The sequence below is a fragment of the Ciconia boyciana genome, chromosome 2 (assembly GCF_034638445.1).
Source record: "Ciconia boyciana chromosome 2, ASM3463844v1, whole genome shotgun sequence".
Lineage (NCBI taxonomy): Eukaryota > Metazoa > Chordata > Aves > Ciconiiformes > Ciconiidae > Ciconia > Ciconia boyciana.
This window is the reverse complement of record NC_132935.1, coordinates 42,191,452-42,215,383: the sequence shown is the minus strand read 5'-3', so window position 1 is coordinate 42,215,383 and position 23,932 is coordinate 42,191,452. Positions and strand designations below refer to the sequence as shown.

The window sequence follows — 23,932 nt, the reverse complement described above, 5'->3', positions numbered from 1 at the left end:
CTTTCTAAGCAAGAGTCTAAGGCACTTCTGAGGACAGGGTTGAGAGCATCCCGGGTTCAGGACTCCCCAGAGGCAAGCCTATTATGTGTCTCGGCATGCAAACAGCACATGAAAGTGAGCTGAAGCGATGCGAAAAGGAAGAACTGGATTTACTGAGGAGGCTACAGCAAACCTCGGCACTCGTTCGATTGACCGGCGGGTGTTTCTGTTTGACTGGATTTCCTCTACTGTTCATTTTCCTCTTGAAAATGTGCGAGGCTCCAAGGCTGGTATCCTTCTGTGATCCCCTCCTGCCAACCACCCCGGTGCCAGCTCCTCCACCACCAGCCTGCTAGGCTTGATGGACAGCCTGCCCTGGGAATGGAGACTGCAGGAGAAAGGAGAGGACATATCTCTTGACTGCAACCCAAAAGTGGCCTGGGTTGGAGGGAGCTTTGCTTCAGGAGGAGCTTCACTGGGCAATACCCTTCTCCACTGTACCCTTACGCCATCTCAGTTCCCTCTACGGGACGTAGGAGCTGCAAGAGAGGTGATGAGGAAGAGCACTCGAACTGTCCTTCCTTTTTCCTCTAATCCCTCTCTGTCCTTGTAATCTATTTCTGCTTCCCAACCCACTGTTTGGTGCCCCCTTCTTTATTCCCAACACCTTTTCCTCTGTGCTCTTTTTGCTGGTAATTGCATTTCTCCTCTACCTCTCTGTGTCTTGCCATTTCTCGCTCTTCTTATGTCTATCCCCATGCTCCCAATTCCAGGTTTGGTTGTTGTTTTTTTTTTTTCTTGGAGCTGGGATGCTTCAACCCTCCCTGCACTGCCTCCCTCTCCACTTGATTAAATGTACTGCTCATGACTCGATACAGCTTTTGTTTTCTTTAAGACAGTGAGGTTTTTATGGTTTCTTAAAAGTTGTGGCCAGGAAGAATTTTCATCATCATAACTTCATCAGAGCCCTCAGATATGCAAAAACAATTCAGTGTGCTGTCTGGGCAATCTGACTTCTTAAAAGCATCTTTCTAAGAACATTGTTTTAGTGGAGAGTCATTACATTAAATGTCAGTAATACGAAAACACACTTAGAGCATCAAACTTGGATATTAAACAAAAGTTTGGATGCTCATTAACAAGGAGCTAACTGGATATTCATCTTCAGTTAGATAGGTTGTGAACAGTTTGTGAAGATCTGTAGTTTTAACATGTGGACTCTATGGGCACATGCTTTCAATACAGCAATTAAGAAGAAAATACACTCAGTGTATTCTAACAGGTAACACCTCAACAACTCTAATAAATACATCTGGTATAGTCTAAGGGGTTACACACGCAAATGTGTGATCAAGCCATGCACATACAATGTAGTACTTGTGTTGGATTATACAGCTATACCATTGTCATGGTTTAACCCCAGCCGGCAGCTAAGCACCACCCAGCCGCTCACTCACTCCTCCCGGTGGGATGGGGGGGAGAATCGGAAGAGTAAAAGTAAGAAAACGCATGGGTTGGGATAAAGACAGTTAAAGCAAAAGCCGTGCGCGCAAGCAAAGCAAAACAAGGAATTCATTAGCTCCTTCCCATGGGCAGGCAGGTGTTCAGCCATCTCCAGGAAAGCAGGGCTCCATCACATGTAATGGTTACTTGGGAAGACAAACGCCATCACACCAAACGTCCTCCCCTTCCTCCTTCTTCCCCAGCTTTACATGCTGAGCACGACACCATATGGTGTGGAATAGCCCTTTGGTCAGTTGGGTTCAGCTGTCCCAGCCGTGTCCCCTCCCAGCTTCTTGTGCACCCCCAGCCTACTCGCTGGTGGGGTGGGGTGAGGAGCAGAAAAGGCCTTGACCCTGTGTAAGCACTGCTCAGCAGTGACTAAAACATCCCTGTGTTATCAACTCTGTTTCCAGCACAAATCCAAACCATAGCCCCATCCTAGCTACTATGAAGAAAATTAACTCTATCGCAGCCAAAACCAGCACAATCATTGATTGCAACATTGTAATAACAGTGAAGACCTAACCTGGATTATGTTCCAGTGCCAAAATTGGTATTTTTAACCATCTGCTTGAAGAAGTCTCAAATATACAGACATGTCTTCAAGACATAGTGTTATGTGCTCCTTTTGTTTTCTTTCTTGACGTCTAACACCGTATATCTTTAGACTTGAGGCTGGAGAAAAGGGGAATGAACTATCCTGTGATATGGGAAAATGTCCGCTTATCTAGAGAAAATATAGCTGTACCAGTCAAAAATAAAAGATACCATTCATGGAATTGCTCTGAAGGTTGCAGTGCCCTGGAACACTGCTGTAAATCATGTGTGGTTTGTTTTTGGGTTTTTATTATTATTATTATTTTTAAAAAAACTGATTTGTTTTTACAATATTCAAAACTTTTACAATGTGTTTAAGAAAAAATAAATGGGCAGTATTTCATGTATGTAAAGTTTCAATGCTTAGAAATGGTTAACTCAGGGCAATTATGGTGTAGAAACTATTTTTAAATAGCCATGCTGACCTTACTGCAGTAATATCTCATGTTACAGAACAGGCTGTTTAATACAAAGAGTTTTGACAAACAAGACCCCACAGCTAATCAGAAGAGTGGCTCAAAGTCCTCAGTTGTCAGAATTAGGCCACTCTATTGTACTCCACTGGCTGAACGTTATCATTTTTCTAATGGTACTGGGTTTAGCATACTCAGTTTTCAATTGTGCCTACTGTACTGCCTGTTAAAGGTGGTCTTGTAGGTTCTTAATGTCAGTAACAGATGTTCATTGGCTATATTTTAATATTTATTTCTAAGGATTAAACGGTTGTGTTTGTGTATAGAGTTTATTAAAAAGAATTTTCCATATAACAAGATAAGAGTAAGCTGTTAAAATAAGAGAGAAAAGATTTAAATTATATAATCTCTGTGACTTTCTGGTTTCTTGCTTGGAAAAATTTGGTAAGTATTATAAGAAATATTCCATATACTTGTGCACTATTTCTTTCAAATATATTTTCACAACAGGTAAGAAACTTCAGAAGGATGCTATTAAGCTTCGTTTTGAAACTTTGAAAATAAGTATTTAAAAAGTTTCTCTTACTAATTAAATCTCTGACTAAAGGAAAGGAAATTTTAGGTGTGATAGATTTTTTTCCATTTATAGTAGCTCTTTATGGTTTCTTTTTTTTTCACAGCATAAATTGTTGGGATTGTTTCTCTTTTCTGGGCTATATTTGTTTACTTTGGGTCTTCATGTATTTGAACATTTCTGGAGTTTTGCAGGGATACTGACTGCAAGGGAATGTCTAACTGCAGCTATTTTCATTGTGGGTTTATTGTTATTTCTCAAATAAAATCTGTTTATAGGTATGATACTATTTTCCTTTAATATATTTCTCATTGTAAACAGTTTTAGAAAACTTTTCTCAATAAACAGGAGTCTAAACATGGCAACTTGAGATTTCAGGGCTTTTGGCTTCTTATTATACAGTCTGGTAAATTTTTTCCTTTCCCACAAAAACGAGCTGGCAGCAGTAGCAGGTAGCCATTTATGTCCATAAGATCAGAGATTGCTGCACTCTTCTGAGAAATGGGAGACTGGATCAAATCCCCAGTCCCTGAATTGAGGCAAGTTTCCCACCTCCTGAGGAAGAACCCAGTTGGCAGAATATTGAGTGGGTCTTCCTATTTCGGCTGAAATGTCCTACTTGCTAGAAATGACGTAATTGCACTGGAGCAGGGTTAGTAACCTGATTTCCTCGCCAAGTACCCTATGTGGGCTTTTTTACTCTTTCCTTCATTTAAAGAAAGCTTGCAAATATTTATTTTTTAAAAGTGTTTATAAAAATATTTAGTTTTAAAAAGAAGTGCTGGAGAAGGATCTGTCTCTACATGTGGTATAGCCTAGTACTTTGAGCATCTGCCCTGGAGGGCTGCTTCCAGTCTGCACTCCAAGTCAAGCAGAGGAAAAGGTGTTATCTTTGTCATCCTAATCATCCCTGACTGCATTTTTAGGGCCGGCAGGTACTTGCCGGATAAGGCGGTGTGAACAAGCAAGATGGGCAAGGAAATCCCTGGTTCCTCTACAGCTTGGGAATTAGCTATCAAGCTTAGATGTGTGCATGCCTGTTAGTAGAAACAACAGGGCTGCACCTATGCTGGGTGGCCTGGGTGTGCAGGGTGTACCCATGGGCCTTTTTCCCTGAACATCCCTCCTGTCCTACATCCTCATGTTCCTTCCAGATTTCTCACAGTCCCTTTCCATGGAAGTCAAATATGGGAGATGGGGAAGGCGTCCAGGTTTTGACCTGGTTTGGTGTTCAGGACATAGCTGGCATGTTATACCCAGACAGAAGTGTTCAGAAGTGATTCTCAATTTATTAGTTTAAGCAAAAAAGTACTGGCAGAGGAACATGTACTTCAAGGCGAGATATAAACCTAAACATCAGCTACCCAAGATTTTATGAAGACTGCTGACACTTAAATGGTGAACATAGAGACTGTCTTTCCCTACAGAATCTGCCACTTTAGGTGTGCGTGTTTCAGCGTTCCTTAGTTTTGACTGCTCAGCTTGAGGTTGCTTTTATAGGTTTGCATCAAGTGAGCTGCCAAATCTCAAAGTGAAGCCACGTTGCCTTGCTGCAGTAGCTATGAAGGAGGTGAACCTACTGAAGTCACCTGGTTGCGGGTCCTCAAGTCTGACTACAAGGGCCGTGTTGGTAGACATGCTGCACATTTAACAGAAACTTTCATTCTGAAAATCTATACTTTTCAATTTATCCATTTAAATCTGGCTTGATTTCTTAGTATTTCCAAGTTTACGTGCAGAAGTTCCTCTAAGCCAAGGTGATTTATGTGTTAGGGCTCACTCCACAGTGTAAGTTAAGACCAAGTCTGATCTCGTAGTTGCACTGGTGATGACGAGTATGCTGCAGTAGACTGCTTTAACATTCATACAAGTTTTCAAACACTCCAAGGATTTAGGACTACGTTTTATTTACCTCAGTGTGTTAAATAGTCCAGAATTGGCATTTTGAAAATATTGCGACCTAAATGTATGTTCCGTAGCTGAGTTAATGATAATCAGTTTTTTGGTGAGGGATGCTGCAGAAGTTACTGAGCTGTTGCCCAGCTGCCTAATTACTGATCACGCTTGTGCTTCTGTTGTTCTCTGTGGGGCAGAGGATCAGCCTTGGCTGTGGCCAGGGGCCACGCGGGTGACTGATGTATGGAGTCTGCAAATCCTGCTAGTGAGGTGGCATATCCGTGTGGTAATACTAGAAGGAGGGTGCTTTACAGGTGTATCTCTTCATTTTTGCAGGTAGATTTTGATTTCCTTCTTCACTAATGCATATGATTTCTACTGAACCTATTACTGCAAAGATCTGGGTAGCTTAAAATACAGCTCACACTTAAAATGGGCTTGTTAAGAATTACCACGGATTTGAGATGTGAACTAAAATGAATAGTGTTCCATTTCAAACATTTTTTGCTGAGCTTCATAATTAAAACTGTTTTGTTGTTCTGCCTCCCTCTGTTTTCTCCCAGTGTGCAGTGATGACACATAAAGCTGCCCAATTAATTATTATTTTTTTTACACATGAAAATGTTACCGCTAGGAAAAAAAGTGGTTTTCCAGGATGCCAAGCATGGCTGTGAAGGACAGCTGCCAGGAATAAGGAGATGAGATGCCAGCTTTTCCTATCAGTAGAGAAGAGGAAAGGAAAAGCGTAGTCCAGACAGCACTACGCCTTCAACCAGAGCAGAGCAGGAGTTACTGCATCTTGCAAAAATGGGATGGTGCAATGGGGAAACGGTTTGACGAGGAGGTGATGAAGGAGCAGAGAGATAAGAATCCCCCTTTTCCCAGAGAAGAGGGACCAAACAGCTGCGACCTGGTGCAGCAGGGGCCTGTCTCGGGGTCTGATGAACCTCTGAATGTGATGGAGCACCAGGACCAAGTATCCTGTATTGAAGAAGGGGGCTGTGTTGATTTCTAAAAGTGCAGAGAGGATCCTGGGGAAATTGTGTAGGCCCAGGAGACCACAGGATAAATTGGGAATTGGGATCTTGTTGTAGGGAGGAGGCTATAAATTTAAATGTGATGGTTATGGAGAGGTGCAGAATTAAAAGGATAAAAGTGGTTTGGACTTGAGACCATTGACACTGGCTGATGAACGAGAAGTAGAGGTGTTTCCTAAGGCTTTGCAAAGTGTTTAGAGAGTCATTCTCATAGAATGCACACTGAAATAGAAGTATTCACATAAAGCTAAAGCTCCAAATGTAATAAAAAATTACATTCCTTACCATACTTTTTAGGGCCTTTCCTGGCTTTTTTTTGTTTAAATGAGAGACTGAAATTATTCTAGAGTACAATACGGTGTAATCAACACAGGGGTCCAAAGAAAACTATTGATTTCCATTACAGCTTTTACAAACACAACATGTAATATCGCTGTAAATAATAAGATGGCCTTTTTTTTTACTATCTAGTTGGAAGAAAGGGAAATTTCATTTCTGAGCTTTCTTATGCATTTGTGCGGCTGTCAGCGCCTTTTGAAAGAAATCAGAGTTTTCATGTTTGGGAGCCATCTATAGGGCAGTATTTACCCAGAAGCAAGTATCACTGAGAGTGGATTATTGCTGCTGGGTAGGAAATGTAACAGTGCCGGATTTCAGAACTAAAAAGAAGCAAAATACTTTCTGAAGATTTTTCTTTCAAAGAGTCATCTCTATCCAGCTCCCAGTGAGCACTAAGCATACATTACAGGGGCAGTATGTAAGTATAGCTGCTAACTTGCTTTCCTGCTTTCCAGGCATTTGTACCTCCATGGATTTTCCAGAAGCTATTTCCCCGTAACAGTGTTAACATTTCAGGTTATGGCAGCATCCTGCTTTAAACCTCATCGTTTCAACTGCACAGTGAAATAGAAAGAGTGCGAAGTGGTGGCAGTGTTTTGTTTATGGAAAGTTTTATCTTAAAAGTCTTTGAGTGTGATGTAAGAGCAAAGCAGAATTAGCGTAAATTTATCACCTCATTGTACGTTCATCTATGCAAGTTATTACAAAGTTAATGCCAGTTGTAGTTGGGGTTTTTTGGTTGGAAGTAATACATCAGCAGTGAAAAGTGGCTGCCCTCGCCAAAGTTATTACCTTCCCACTTGATGGAGATTTCCCATGTCTACGTAATTCTGCCACTCTTGGGTTTAGGTCACTGTAGTTCACATTTTTTTATGACCTTTTGAAGGCTTAAATGTCTGCTTGAACAGGTCCTGCTCTTCACTTACTGTTCATTGTTTCATGTTTTAGGGGGGAGCAGAGTTGAAAATCAGCACTTCCATTAGTATTTTGAGTCATGGTAGATCTGAAAGATTATTCCATCTCCTCATGCTTTATCTTGACAGTTAATATTATGTGAGACCAAGTCTACACCCATACACATGTTTATCTAAAATTGGTTTCAGAAATGAAATACTGCTGCCATTCCGGATGTGGATCATCTTGTGTCAATTTCAGCCTAGTTTATTTAGGCTTAGCCTGTATTTTTGAACTTAGTAATATAAATATACGAGGTTTATAATGACATTTATCCACAGAAGAACTCATGTCACTTTTAGACATACACATTAGTACAACTTAGTGCATAGACCTGTAGCAAGTCATTCTCTGTGAAGCCCTCATTTATAGGCTTTGCAGGGACTGTTAACAAAGCAGCATCTTCATAATGAGACCTGCAGCTCTAAAGTGCACCTAGTCGCTAGCAGAGCCTGACATTTTCCATCTGTGTCCTGTGTTCCTATGCAGATTTTGGTTTGTGATCTCTTTGAGTCCTGTTGAGATCACTTGTTGATTACTTATGCTGGAATTTATGTGATGTTTATGGTGCATCTTGAGGTAGTGGTAGTTATATTTTATCATCTGGAAAATAAAATTGACACGGGCCTTTAGGAAAGCAGAGTAAAGGCTGTCAGCCTTCATTCTATTTATCCACTGTGCTTCATCCTACCTCCTGTACAATCCCTTCATCCGCTGTCCCAGAGGGATGAATTAAGAGCATGAGCTTCATTGTAGCTTTGTCGGGTAAAGCTGTGTCCTCGCCGAAGTCAAGAGCAGAAATTCCTCTAATTTCATTTGGGCCACATTTTCACTGTTGGTTTTTGCTGCTTTGTTGCAACTTGAATACTGTTAAAATATGTAGTGCTCTTCTGTGGATACTCTTAGGCAAAGACTGGCTGAAACTTGGCCAAGGTGCAGGAGCTTACAGGGCAACACAGAACCAGGGAGCACCGGCGCATTGTTTGCTGTCAGTTAGCATCATTCAGTCTGTGTTTAGAATGCAGCTTTAGGTATGAGAGAAAAAATAAATGTGAGTATTGTACAATAACACTGTATTAATAATAGCACTAGAGATAAATACTTGCCAGAATGGGCCCAGTTCATAAATTTATTTTAAATTTCAAAAAACTGCATATTTAGAATATATGGAACTGTAATTCCAAAGTTTCTGCATAGTTTATCTCCTCCTACTGTCTTGGCTTTAAATCAGGGAAATAATATTTTATAGAGGATTTATTTGTAGTTAATGTTAGTTGTATAGCTACTGCTGCTCTAGGCTGTATTGTGTTCCCCTAAATCATGCAGATAGTGCGTCTGTTATTTAAATGTGACTATCTGACAAACATATTACAGACCTACGAATGATTAGAGCACGATGCCTAGAATGAATAAGTGCTTTTTGGACCTCTGCCTCTGTCGCAAAGGAATCCTGAATCGAAGTGTCTGGCTGAAAATCCAGCTTTAAAAAACCAAAACCCCTCTACCCCTTTGTACATTTTGTATTCTACTCAGCAGGTCTGGAACAGTCGCTGGGTGTTAGAGGAGCTCAGTTAGTAAGAACTTTAAGAAACGTTTTATTAATGTATGCATAGTATTAAAATGAACTATGTTTGAATGTATGCATAAGTTTTTAGCTTTGTTTTTCTTTAAATAATCTCTTAAGTCTAGCAGTAGTTATAAGGAAGAGCAATAACGGAAATCCGGAGTGAATCCTGAAAAACACAGTTCAGTCCATAGAAGAACTACACCTACAGAGTAGACATTTGGATGTAAACAGAGTAAAAGGAACGTTTCTTAGGTCCCTAAGTGTATTTCACACATTTCCTGGGAGTGGGTGAAGAAAACCTACTTGCCTTTGAATTTCTGCAGTGCAAAACTGGTACCAGAGCTGTACGCAACAGGAACTTGAGATGCCTAAGCAGTGAGTTTCTTTGGAGTTTAAGCCAGAAGAAAGCCATTTCTATATCCCTGTTGCTGCAATGATGATTTTCACAGCTGGAAACTAAGTGGCACGATTTTGTCTTCCTGAGACTACACTGTACTGCTGCTGCTCAGCCTTTTTCATTACCAATGAAATTAATAAGTAGCAAGGCTCTCTAGTGTCGCTGCTGTGTTTGAGGTGCCTGTGGACAGCAGAGAGGCTGGTAGGAATTGCGCTCCCTTTCCCTGCTAGCAGCAGAATTGGGCTGCAGCCATCACCAGCACAGGCAGGAGAAGTTGTTTCATTAGCACTTTACATTCACCAACCTCTCTTTCATCCCACTTTCTTTTCTAACAGTGTCTGGTTAATAATTTTCAGCTCTCTGAGATAAGAGTACTGAATAAACTTCCCTGTGATATTTAAATGCAGCACCTCGGTGAAATGGGGTAATTTAAACAACACACAAAGCCTTAGTTGATCCTTTTTTGTAGCTGCGTGTATCATAATTTATACCAGCGGCCCCACAGGTACAAAGCCTCTGTGTCTGGCCACGTAACCACCTGGCCGTTACTCCCCCGGCTCCCTGTGCTGGCCCGGGTGGACATTTCTGCCCTGGCTCTTCACCAGGTCTTTGCTTTTCTTTCTAGGCATGCCTGGAGCTCATTGCCAGTCACAGCATAGTTCCATTGACTTCAGGGCACTTGGCCCCATATGTGCTTGCAAACAAGCACTCTTGTTCTCTCGGATGAACATGCATGCACACTGGGATTTTTTTTTCCCCCTCCTTCTTTTTTCCTTTTAAGTGTGGTGTTGAAGCCAACATGGATGCTTAGCCTCCTAAGCAATGCTTGTTGGCATTGATCAGGGCTGTCCTGAGTGAGGAAGTTGTTAAGTGCTGGGGAAAGACTTCCAAAAGCAGCCTCGAGTCCAGTGCCTCAGTTCCCACAGCTCCGATCCGTAGTGCTGCATGGAGTCGCTCGCCAGGAGGAGAATGGAGTTGGCAGCTGTCCTCTGGGGCAGGACCATGGTGGCCTTTAATGACAATGGCCGAGGAGGAAAGGGAGAGTTGTGGTCTTGCTTATTCAAGTGGTATTAACTCAGTTGGGTGACAGTGTTGTTTAGTACAGAGAACTGGGGTTTTGGTTGTTTTGGGGATTTTCTTCCTCCTGACAAGACCCCTGCTCTCGCATAGATTTGATTTCTGCATACAAGTATCAAATACACACACCAATGGGGTATTTTTACAAGCATTTAGCCATCAAGCTCTGAGCTGGCGACGTGGAAAGATTTGATTTGTGTGTGTGGAAGAGAAATGTGTGTGTGCAGATGCGTGTTGGAATTGCCTTCAGCACATTTGGAAATTTGATACTTAATTTCAAAATAGTACCAATAAATATGTTGATTCAAATGAGGAAAGCGAGCTTTTTCTCTTTCAGAAGGACTTAGTTAAAATTCAGGAAGTCAAACTGCTGAGGAGTTAGTGCTAGGATTTATAAAACAACATTGAAAGGGAAGCTTAATTAACATTTCACTACCCTTTCAATTGCACTGAATACGTGTCTGGTTTATCACCCACCTAAATATGTTAGTTTATGTTTGAAGAATGCTGTGACAGTGAGCCTTCAGGAGAAAGCTCAGCTTTTTCCTATAATCTTATTAGAGCATTTATGTATTTTATTTGCTTGCTTTGACCTTGGATGATTTAGAGAGAATATTCAATGTATATATATCATGTATTCCTGGGAATCAGTACTTGAGGTTGTTTTCTTTTTATTGTTAATGTATCTTTAGCTGGTATTTAATTTTTTGGTGGGTTTTTTTGGTCTAAACAATATACTGATGGCACACCCTATATTAGTAAGTTGGCTATTGATGGATGAGCATGCACAGCATCGCAGTACACACAAAAGCAGGTCGTCCCTGGGAAGGATGCTGCTCTGTGTTGCTTAGGATGAGTGAAGAAGTAGCAGCTGCTTTTCTTTCTCTCTCAGAAGAACACAGAAGTGGGATATTAAAAAGGGCAGCATAGATTAATGGGGCAGTAATAAAACAAATGAGACCCATTAGCTAAATCACTGCTTGAAAAGTAGATTCAGTGATAAGTGCCCTTCAGTGCCTCATGTGGGAAAAATTGTTACAGCACTTGTAACATCATCCATGGTGTTGGATTTTAGACTGTTGTGACAATCCTAAGTGATAGGATCTTAAAATAATTTAGATGAAGGTAAACTTCATTTGCACTTAGTGCTTGGTAGAAAACTTGAATGATTATATCCAAATGTGAAGACAAGTTCTTTTCTTTCAAACCCAGTCAGAATGTTTTTGTGTGCTCCCAAAATCTTTCATCACAAAACAAAGCCTCTTTTTGTGGTTCTGTTAAGCCTGTAAGGTGATCACAAGAACTTGGAAATCCTTATTTTACTGCTGGAGCACTGGTACTTTGGGGACTAATGTTCAAACAGACTTTGAACTGGAATAGGTGGCTTTAGCAAGACCTCCTCCTTTTTAATTGTTGGTTTTATATTAGATTAACAATGAAACGTGTGGACTGCACTTAAAATGCTACATGTCTCTGTTTGCTCTCTGCTTTTTAGACCAGATTGTTTTCTGGAGCATTTCATAAAAAAGGAAAATACACTTAATTTCTTAGATTTACAGAGTATGTTGCCTATAAGCAGAAGAATGTTTGGGGTTTAGAGATAAAATGTGTACACAAATCAACTAATCAAAGCCAAAGATATTAGTTTGAAAGTGCTCTTTCGGGAGATAGATGGGTCTAAGTCTCTGAATCGACACATTTTTCTTCCCTTTTTCCCTCCAGAAATACATGGCTGTATCGTGGTGGGGTTTAATTTTTTTTATTTTTTTTCTTTTCCAGTGTAATTTTGTTAAATCCAAGCTTAGACCGTAAGCAACGAGCAACACGTTTCTCGTAAGATGCTCGGGGGTGCGGAGCGAGAGGGGGGCATGGGCGCCCCGAGCGCCGCCTCCCCTGCGCCGGCGCTGGCGGCTGCATCCCGTCCGGCGGTGGGAGAGGAGGGCTGGGAGGCGGCTGTTGCTATCGCTCTGATGTCAGGCGCTCTCGCTAACGTGTGGTTGGTTATTCTGCGTTTCAGATCGCTGCCGGTAGCGGAGCACAAAGGGAACGGCGAGACTCCCGCATCTTTCAGCGAGAAGAAAGGAGTCGGCGGAGCAGACTAATACGGACTTGTGTCGGGTGGCCTTGCCCTACAAAGGCTGCCTTTAAAAGAGAAACGCAGTGTTATTTAATGAGCTGTGAGATGAGGCGCTGCTGCTAACGCTCAGATCCCAGGATTCATCGGCTATTCATTGTGCTTAATGTACATGTTTCTGCACCGTGCATTTAGGAGATCCCAGAGAAGAATCCAAAACGGCTGCGGGGGAAAGACCACCAAACATGCCTACAGAAACACTACCGACAGGTAGCATGGTGAAGCCGGTCAGCCCTGCCGTCACTTTCACGTCCGCCGTTCCTCTCCGCATCCTGAACAAAGGACCCGACTATTTTCGCAGGCAGGCGGAGCCTAATCCAAAAAGACTGAGCGCGGTGGAGAGGCTAGAAGCCGACAAGGCGAAATACGTCAAGAGCCAGGAGGTCATCAACGCCAAGCAGGAGCCTGTCAAGCCAGCAGTGCTGGCGAAGCCGCCGGTCTGTCCTGCAGCCAAGCGAGCGCTGGGGAGCCCCACCTTGAAAGTCTTCAGCAACAACACGAAGACCGAGAGCGGCGTCCAGAGAGAAAATCTGAAACTCGAGATTTTGAAGAACATCATCAACAGCTCCGAAGGCTCCAGCTCGGGTTCAGGGTATAAGCATGGTCCCCGAAACTGGCCGCCCCACAGAGCCGATTCGACGGAGCTGAACCGACACTCGTTCGCCGAATCTTTGAAGGTTTACCCCACACAGGGCCGCAGCAGCCCGCAGGAGAGCAGCTCCAACGTCAGCAGAAGGCTCCTAGATCAGTCGGCAGAGACTTTCTTGCATGTCTCTCACAGCTCCTCAGACATTAGGAAAGTAACTAGTGCAAAGCCCTTAAAAGCAATACCCTGCAGTAGTTCAGCCCCACCTCTGCCTCCAAAGCCCAAAATCACTGCCATTGCCACCCTGAAATCCCCAGAGATTGAGGCAGTCGAGTCTGGATGTGGAGTTAGTAGAAGACCCTCCCTTCAGCGATCAAAATCAGACTTAAGCGACAGATACTTTCGTGTCGATGCAGATGTTGAGCGATTCTTTAACTACTGCGGACTGGATCCTGAAGAGCTTGAAAACCTCGGGATGGAAAACTTTGCAAGGGCTAACTCTGATATTATATCCCTCAACTTTCGCAGTGCAAGCATGATTAGCTCAGACTGTGAACAGTCTCAGGACAGCAACAGTGACCTTAGGAACGATGACAGTGCCAATGACCGTGTGCCATATGGCATTTCTGCCATTGAAAGGAATGCCAGAATCATCAAGTGGTTATATAGCATCAAGCAAGCTAGAGAGTCACAGAAAGTGTCCCATGTGTGAGAGAAAATCCACCGTAGAAAAAGCAAGGACTGTATCTTTGTCTGTGAATATTCAGTTGTGAAGGGTTGTGAAGTCTACTTGAAGTCTTGTACACTTCTCAAATCTCTTTGTGTTGCTTGTTGTGCAATGTTTCCAAGTTGCATGCCTGTCAACATGTGAGCTGACCTGGCTTCCACTTGAACAATAACTAACTACAAAGCCTGGCTGAGCATACACATTATCTGCCAAAAGTTTAAGACGAGAATCTAATTAGGGCTTCAGTATAATCAAAGTGTTTACATGGAAAGGTTATATGACTTCCTTGGTATTTATGTGGTTCTTGTGGATTTTATATGTCACTTTTTGTCTTAATACAGATATTGTCAACTGACGTTACTAGCTTCTAAGTTGAAACAGAATCCCTTTGGGGGGAAGAAAAGCAAAATTGGCCAAAATAAGAGGTTTAGGCATACGACGATAGGCAAAGCAGCCTTATCTCTTGTAGAAAGTGCATTATTGGCACATGTAAAACTGTTTCTAAAAGGCAAAGAATGTTACGTTCTTAAATTATGTATCGTTGTTAAACTGTATATCCCTACTTGTAGTAAGGGACTGTTCAGTAAAGGTTTCCTTTTTCTAGGTAAGCTCCCTCAATTTTACAGCAGAAGTAGTCTAGTGAATCTGCTTGACCTCTCATAAACTAAATGAGTCTTGCATTTGGGTTGGTATAAGCATTTTAATGATTTTGTGTTACCCTGTTGGAAAAGCTTAAAGAAGGTTGGAGTCAACAGATGGAAACGTTGTAGGTGCGGGATTTTGCGGGTTTGGTTTTTACTTAAAGATTCCTGGTCTTAAACTTTTGACAGGAATTATTAGATCCTATAGCTGATATTGAATGCCTTTATTAGTCAAACACATCATGGCTACAAACTCCATGCTGTCTTTTAATTTCTTTTGTAGACCTATTTGAGCAGTTAATGAACAAAAATGGAAACACACAGCCATATCAATATAACGCCTCCTATTCAGAAGTAAATACACTCAGTAGCTGAACTATATCTGAAAAATTGTGATTATGTTGTCTTGCATATGTTATATCTAAGGCTGTGAAAGTTTGTTACAGCTCTAGGAAAGTGTAGAAACATGACAGTATGTAGCTTTTCTTTTTTTTTTTTTCCTCCTTATGATGGTTAGTGCTGCAGGTCAACCTGTTACAAATCTTTTGACAATCTGTGTCTTCCCAGTGGCTTAATTAACTGTCATTTCAACTGACAGTGGTGGTGTGGTAGCGGAGAAGTTGAAAGTACAGTGGTCTGCTTCATTATTATTGTATACATGCTTTGAAGTAAATTGCAGCACTACCTTATACTTCATCAGCTAATAGGAAACTTTTTTATTGTGTAAATGCTGTAAGACTTTGTATATACTTCAGTTGTTACGAAATCTTTAAAAGGAAGAGTGTTATGCTAATAAATAGCTCCTGGTGCAGGTATGGTAGGTTTTTTGTTCTTTTTTTTACCCCTCCCATTCTTAAAACTATATCGGGAACTCAATTGCAGTGTGTTTTAGTGCTGTAGAAGGTCTTGGTTAAATAATAGTTCCAGTAAAAGGTTTCTTTTACTAAAGTGCTTTTCAGAATATAATTTTTTATAAAGTAACTATAGCAGCATGATCTGTCTGAAGAACTAGAAGAGATTTTCAAGACTCCTAAAATAGCTTGCTTCTTCCTTACCTAGCAATGTTACTGTTCCCGTTTATAGCATCTGTTCATAATGAATCACCGCAGTCTTCTGAATTATTCCTCAGTAGTGCTTATTTATATATTTGAATATTAAAGAAGTTTTACAAAGTCGGGTTCTATCTTTTCTCTAAGAAGCCTGTAGCCCAACTTCTTACCGATAGCCACAGTTAATGCAGGCGAGCGTGGAAGCGGAGCCACGCAGTCATTTGTTGCCTATGGAATTATCCTACGTCAAGTTTTATATAATTGTTTTCCAAATGGTTGTTCATGGGGGGAAAAAAAGCACACATTCAGTTTCAGGAGGCTACTCTATGGTTTTTACAGTTGGCTTCACAACCTAAGACTTACAACATTCCTAGTTCAGTCAAAAAAATGAAGAGCTATGTATTTCAGCTACAGGCACATTTCTGACATTTTAAGCTCCATGGGTTTCAGTTGGCATTGACATCACACTGGTTTTTCAAGCATATTTTTCCAATAGTAAGTTCTACTCAGTTCAGTGACTATTTTGCCAAGGAAAATAATGCTTAAGGGATTAAAGCCAAGTGTAATGCAGCTGTACAGCAATGAAATAAAGACGTTAAAACTGAAATAAAAATGCACTCACATTGTTCTCTCTCAAGTGTTTTAAGAATTATGATAAACATGCTATCTCAACTGTTGTCAGCCAAAAGCAGTAATAAAGAAGCCTTTATAACTAGAAAATGGGTTCGAACATATACTAGTATTCTGAACTTGTTTCCCAAGGTTTGTTAGGAAGCCATAGGCTCTTGAGAAATCAATTTCATTTCCTTTTAATGCCACAAGGGGTTTAGGCTTGTGAGCTATCTGTAAGAGAGCATTTCCTCACCCGAGATCTTAAGCAGCACCTTTGCCACAGCACAGGCTCTGACTCCGCCATCTGGGCTGCTTACAATATGCACGCGAATAAGATTTTACAGGACCCAGACCTTCGCAGTCAGCTGAACTTGCAACTCTGGTGAGGTTGCAGTAATAGAAATCACAAGATTGCAAAATGTCCACAAGGCTTTGAACAAGCAGATAACAATTGCCTTCATTTGTCACTTGATTACAGTTTATGCAGATGCGATTTATTTATTTATAGTCTTGCTGTTACCTATATGTTTGCATAAAAGCCACATCGTTGGTGTCGGATCTGGTTTTGTTTTCAAACGGGAATAACCATTTTGCCCTTGCAGACATATCGAGAGGGTCTGTTGTTTATCTCTGTCTTAGGAGATTCCTGAGTGCCAAACATTGAATTTGCAGAGAGTTGTGACCAACTCAAACGCCTCATCACGGACCTGTTCTGGTCTTGTTCCTGCTGCCTCCAGCAGGCATTTACTAGGTGCAAAGCACACAGCAAGCATCCATGGTTAAACAACAGCTCCTGTTGCAGGAGCAGCTCTTGAGGGAGATGAAAGTCTGTGGCATCCTGTGGAAGCTAGGACTGAGCCCAGCACCCCAGAAGTGAAGAAAAACGCAGTATGTTTTCAGTAGTTAGTGTAAATTCACACTCACACACACACACACACACACACAAAAGAAACCCCCACAGAGGTTTATGGGGGTTCTGTTATTTTGACTTGCTGGAGAGGGAAAGGAAGAGGAAAATGATGTGGCAAAGTACACTTTGAAATCTATGTACAGCTTTGCGCAGAGATAAACCATTTCTCTGAGTGAAAGAGATGGGCAGCAAAGTAAAACTGCTCTTTTAATCACTTCATATTCTATAGTAACAATGTTGTGAAAGATGAGAGGTATAGGATCTGTGCCACAAATTTACATTCAACAAATGCAAGTACTGAAATTTTCTTTTTTATGAATTCTGTTTCTGCAAGGGAGAGCGCTGTGCTGCGAGCGTATGCACCATCTGAGTGACCGAGGGCTTTTGAAGGGTAAACACAGAATGATGATGCTTTTGGCAGAAATTCAAAAATCAAAAGACACGCTCAGACAACAGAGCCAATCAGTATTGCTGACTTATCCCTTTTTACAGCAGTTTATCCATCCATGGAGGCCATACACATTTGATTCCAGTCATTCAATGAAAAACAAAGTGCTTAATGGAGCTCTGCAGTACAGAGCTGAATAATTTCAGTCTGCGGGAGAACAGGAAAGGAGCTAAACCTTAAAAACGGTCTTCCTGATACCTATTGATTATGGGATGATAATGTTTAGTACATTAGTACTAAACTTGTTCATAAGAAACTTTTCATTAAGCAGAGTAGTCAAACCAATAAATCTGGGAGGTGCCAGTTTTCCAAGGCTATAAAACTCATGTTTTATGTGATTAATGGTGCCACACCAGTAGCTGAGCACATTAGGCTTAGAATATAAGAGCATCTGGAGCTTTGTTCCCATGAACAGTAAGGGTCCATTGCCTATTTTGGCAATGAATATAAATGCAGATATAGTGTAAGGTCCCTTTGTGCTGTACAAGAGAATAAATTGGTCAAGGTGTTTTGTCCTGAATTGTAATATAACTCTATATTAAAATCCTTGTTACCAAGGCTTAGATGTTCACTGATATTCTGAATTCATCTGACATTCCTTGCTGTCAGCAGAAAGACTCCAATAATCTGCCCTTTGAAATATATCACCCATAGCTTAATGGGAAAGGCCATTAAAATTGTCTGTTCAGTGTAAGGACTTTTATCTCCTGATGATGGCATCTGTTAAGTGAAGCTGTAAATAAGCAAATTTCAGTCAGAAGTATTAACCCATGAACACCTTTTATTTTTCTCCCTGGAAGCCCAAGTGGTGATCAATAGCTTTGTCCTAGCGTTCGTTACAGTCCGTACGTTGTTGCTAAAATACTCGGATGCTGTCCATTTGGGGCGCAGTGCAATAAAGTGGAGACACCTACACCACACCATCTGGCTTGCCCTGCTAGGTATGAACAGCCTTCAAGCATATTTTATATTTGATCACTTAAGAATTTGGTTGTGGCTGCCCATCAAAACTCAGTAATAATGTGGTGACTTTTTGTTTTAGTTTTCATGAAAAACAATCAATTATATAACAAAAACTGTAGTCTCTTAAATGTCATTCTTCTAAATTTAAAGTAATTTTCATGATGGTCTTATGACAAGAGTAAGAGAGTGCTAGTATCTGTGCTATTATTGTTTCCTGCTTTTGGCACTGCAAGTCTTCTCCACCTTCTTGGTGTCTTGCCTTTTCTGAGTTTTCCCAGCTTCCATTCTTTCTTTCTGCATGTTCCTTCCTTGTCTTGTCTGCCGTTTTCATCTTCTCTTCTCTGAAATGTATGACCAAGGTCATCATCTTCTTCTTGCTTAGCCTCTTCTTAAGCAGCCTCATCCTTCAGTTATGTTAATGCCCCTACATCCCAAAGCAACTTTCCCACAACTTGTCCTGTCTTTTACAACCCCCATATTCATGGCAGCCTATTTCCAAGAGAGTAACTCTGTGGCTGCAGTTGAGCTGCCATGTCCTGAACAGATAGTGGTCTATTTAATGGATTATTTTTTAATTTTCCAGTGTGCCATGCAATTTGGAGGCAAGATGAAACAGCAAGAGGTGGTTCTTCAGGAAGGAGTAGTGATTGAAAACACTCGTGAAGAACAGGATGCCAAACATATCATGAAATATCCACCTTGTGGTCCAAAATTACCCGTATTTCTTTCTCTGCTGTATCTCGCTCAATGCATACCCTTACTACTTCTTTAGCTCCATACAAAATGCTGGCTTGAGGACCATGGTGTGCAAAATGGCACAATTTCCAGTGAAAAGAGTGATACAGGCCTGCTATCCAAGCAATAGTTACAATTTTGCCTTCTCCCACTCGGTATCATGGTACCTGTGTGTCTTACACCCGTGGCATCCAGACCACTTGCACTGCCTGCTCAGTTCCCAGGCAGCTGGCCGAAGAGCACTGCCTAAAAAGACTATTGTAAAACAAGAGGACAGTGGAAGATCCAAGAGAGACAAGGTCTGTCCTCACCTGGCTATTGCAGGAGACTTCCAGCTGTGGTCAGAGAAGAGCAGGTTTGCAAGCTAAAATCCCCAGGCTGCTGTCTCGTGCAGCCCTGTGGCTGAGGGTCTGACACCTCAACCCTGCGTACGGGAAAATGGTGTCTGTGTGTTCATATGGGAGATGGGATAAATCAGTGTATGAAAGCAGAAGGCATATGGTGAAGCATGCCACTGTTTCAATAAATACCTGCTAGTCATATCTTAAAAAATGAAGAAGGGGAAAAAAAGAACAGGCTGAAATTTGAACAGCTGTGGATGCAAATGCTTTCAGATGAGATGCAGAGGTAGGTAGATAGTTTTGCTTTTTAAGAAATGAAACTTTTTTTAAAAGATCTTTTAATAAATGACCTGCTTTTCAAGTGTATTAATCTTTTATGATTAGTCTTGCCATTCTGAACTGTAAAAGCTTTGCTACTCTCAGCACAGAGCATTCAGAAATGTACTGGCAGTGATTTGGAGTGGCTTAAGGAGTAGGATAAAAAGGTGCTTGGCTGAACGTGAACTTTATTTTACTAAAGTTTTTGGGGATGGTGATTTTGTTCTTTAAGTAGATTGGGGGGGACAGCAGAAAGTTAACATAGTCTTATTTATTAATGTTGGCCTGCAAATAAGACTTGGAAGCACAGGTTCAGTTAATGTGTCTGACTGCATGAAAATTATAATACTAGGTTTTGGCAAAGGCTTCATTTCCTTTATCCATGTTTTGCGTATCTTGGAGCATACCGGCTTCCATGTATCTGGCACAAAACTAACTCATCCCATCTGAAAATGCTTTCTGTGAGCTTATGGGTTTGAGTCCATCTGCTGAATTTTCTTTTGTGTTGAAGGACTCTGAACAAAGAGCCATCAATGCTTTCAATTTCCCATGGTTTTGTTTCTAGCGTGTTCGACAAACGAGGCCTTTCAAACCCTCTCCTACGGACCGAGTGAAAATAGGAGCTTTGTATCCCTATACGCTCCAATATTGAATTCAGGAGGTAGAGAGCAGGCAAGAAGTCATATTGTAAAATGATTTTTTTTGCTGTTGTTTCCTAATGAAATTGCAGGGTCGGGGTTTTTTTTTCCCTGAAATGCCATACAGTGAAACAGAGCCAAAGAAGCTAATAAAACCTTACAGGTTTTCCCACAGTGGCATGAGGAGACTTTAAAACATGGCTGGGTGCTTCATTTGGGAAGACCATGAAAAAACTGATACCCAAATTCTGGCCTCATTGAAATCAATGGGAATTTTACCACTGATTTGAAGCGGGGTGGGCAGGATTTCACCCACTGTCAGAGCTTAATATTTTGCCCTATTTGGGCGTGGGCTTTTTTCCCTATTGTAAATCTCGTGCATGAGCTTTCCTCGCCTATTCTGTCTCCCCAAGCAGCACAAGGGGGAAATCCCTCCAGGCACCTCAGGCAGGAGCCCTGGGAGCAGTGAAACCACTCGCAGGTGTTCAGAGATCCCTCCTTGCTTTCAGACAGACCCACAGCAGCGTGGCTGGAGCACTCGCTGTTTGCAGCAGTATTGGCCTGGGCCATCAGCCTGGCTTGGTTCAGAGGGTAAAAAGACATCGTTTTCTCTGACCTTATTTATCTTCCTGGCTTGCAGGTGTGTCCCATGGTAGCCAAAATGGCGTCTAGTAAAATTAGTCACCAAAAGAGGCTTTTTCAGACCCTTGATACCTGGCTGATATGGGTGCCCGAGGTCACATCCCTGATCTAAACACAAGGAAGCAGCTGCAAGGTCACCATCTCATCCTTTGGCATGGAAGGAGAAACCACCCTCGGTCTAGCTAGGTGTGTGGAAATTCCCCATATACAGCTCCTTCTGCTCCATGGCCCAGAAATTTGTCCTCGTGCTGTATTCCTCTGCGGTGGCACCGTTCAGGCCCCTGGTGAGGACCATCTGGGCTGCCAGACAGCCTCCTAGAAGATGCTGCCCACACATGCAGCGGCATGTGTTGCACCTAGGCTGTCACTAATTTTTCAATTACTTTTGCTGTGTTTACCCCCAGAAGAATTGTATAATGTTCTGCACTGAACTATCTTACTGAAAAATATTTTTTCTACAGGATGTAGATCTGTGAGATGAGGCAAAGAAGAGGTTTGGTGAAGCACAAAATACTAGTTCTGGTATCAGGAGAAGGTCAGGACCTACCTGCCCAGCACAAGGTGGGTCTCTTTACGCATAGGTAGCACATGTTATAATATGTTCTCTGAAATTTTACTGGACTGCTAACGACCAGCTTATGGAAAAACTGGGAACTAATGAGCCATCATGAATATTCGTCTCAAGCCTCAGGGGTGCCCCTTTCGCTCATCTCTAAACACCAATGAGGTGTTTCAGGAGCAATATATGACTGGTGCTATGTTAAAACAAACTCGCCCTACCACAAACCACATTTAAGTAATAAACTGCAAAGCAGTCAGCTGTGATATCAAAAATCTTTATGGGAGGTTATTTATTCAAGGCATCATTTCTGAAGTGTTCAGGACAGACCCTGCTCCTTGGAGGTCACCGTTGAAAGGCGTACACTTCTCCCGTGGTTGTCCTACTTCCAGCTCTGCTGTGGAAGAGGGAGCAAGGGGAGCACTTCGGGACCCTGTCCTGGCAAATCCCCCACCACAGGCAGGGTACTCCTGCACTGTCGGGTCTTGGGGACATGTATGATTTAATACACAAATGCAGTTGTGGTGTGGAATTAGAGATTTTTTCTAATGGGCTTATTCCCACGCAAGTACCACACAGAGCTGATGTTCAGGGACACGCCAGGTTTTCAGGGGGCTGCTGAGTGAACAGATGTGTAATGCCATGAAATTGTGGAATGTGTTGAAAGCGTATGGAAAGGGGTTTCCTGACCACGTGCTTCGCTGAATAAAAAATGGCATTTCACATGGTTGAAATCATGGCAGAGCACTCGGATTCAGTAAATAGATACCGGGCAAAAGTCAGCGGTCCGACTGGCTGACTGAAGGAGAGAGCCTGTGTGACTCAAGGAGCAATGAAGTCCTGCAGCTGCATCAGCTCCTTCTGGGATATAGCCCGACATGCCAGGCGTGGGAAGGCTGGATGCACTGGGAGGAGGGACCAACTCTATAAAACCATGCCACCAGCCAAGCCTAGGCAATTAATTATATTTTTAATCCAGCATTTTTTAAGAACCATTTATGGCCTCGTATTTATACGCAGGAAATCTAATCCATTGGCTTAATGTGTTTGTGAGTGGTGGCAGTTTGTTTTACTTGTTTAATATTATTTTAAGCCAGAGAAACAGTTCAGTATGAACACCTGGCAGCTATTGACACCCAGCACTTTTTTTCCCTGTGCCAGATGATAGCAGGTCATGTAGATAAAAATATGGGGTAGTTAGCTGGGTTATGAATAAATTGAACCTCTTCAGAAAAAAACTCATTAAAAACAAAACACACAGAAGCTTTTTCTGACTGATGCTGTCAGCTACAGCTACAAGTAAGTTGTTAGGTTCCAAAAATAAGTGTTAGACTTGCTGTCTATAAAACCATTACACAAGGAAGCAGAGGAGCGAGCATGAATTTTTAGAGCGACCTTGATGTTAGTGTATCCTGCTCATGTCCTGGCTGGTGAGGGGGGACAGCCAGGGGAGAGACTGCTGCTTTAGCACATGGTCTGCAGGAGAACAGAAGCAGGAGCAGAAATGTGATCTGAAAATAACATTAGCCGTGACGGTCCATGAGGTCTTCCGCAGGAACAGTCGGCAGGAGCAGAGCTAGTCGCTGTGTTTAAATGAACAAGCTTTTCGGAGCAGGGATGTTGAACATTTTCACCCCTCAGTGCTCCCAAAAGATCTGACTGGCCATGGCCCCCAGTGCCAGCTTTTTCGTTTTTATTGCCACTCTCACGATACAGCCCTACAGACTCATTTGTAACGCTTCTCTTATTCCCCTAAGTGGAGAATGCCAAGATAAGAATACTGGAGGTCTTTGTAGTCTCAGCAGTGAAACACAGCAGAGATGAGAGTGATACCAAAGGTCCAGGAGCCCAGGAAATTATCCTCAGCCTGTTCTCTTCAGAAACCACCCCCTTTGGGGGAGGCACTGATGTGCAATAGTGGAGGCAGGAGCTGCCGCCTTTAAACATTTTGGAAAGGAATTACTGGCCTCTTTGAACAAGATGCTAATCCCAGGCTCCCTCAGAGCTTCTGCTGAGAACAAATTGCCACTTTTTTCAGTCCTGCCCTGTATGGCACCTCAAATGTTATTGCTGCTGCAAAGAAGCAGCATTTCTACAGCAATTTAGTAAGGTGGGGGGGGAAATGGCAGATTCAGGAGCTCCTTGGCTGAGCCGTGTCCTCACGTGTCCCTTCCCACCGTGCTGCAGGAAGGTACACTTCTGCAGAGCAATGCTTCTTGCCTCTGTATTCCCCCTACGCTTCACCACTGCTGTTTCTTTCCCAGACCCATGTTTTCATGTCAGCTACTCAGGAGCC

At 42.1% G+C, this 23,932-nt stretch overlaps 1 protein-coding gene across 8 annotated transcripts in view; it reads left to right on the top strand.

Annotated features, from left to right (window-relative positions):
- The window catches only part of FAM110B (family with sequence similarity 110 member B), a 121,848-nt gene extending 106,607 nt beyond the window's left edge, over window positions 1-15,241 (top strand). For all 8 annotated transcript variants that reach the window (XM_072852443.1, XM_072852442.1, XM_072852448.1 and 5 more), the window contains one exon: window positions 12,351-15,241. In XM_072852443.1, the coding sequence (XP_072708544.1) occupies window positions 12,653-13,765 (1,113 nt within the window). In that variant the 5' untranslated portion in view covers window positions 12,351-12,652 and the 3' untranslated portion in view covers window positions 13,766-15,241. The remainder of the gene's footprint in view (window positions 1-12,350) is intronic.
- Window positions 15,242-23,932: the final 8,691 nt, after the last annotated feature.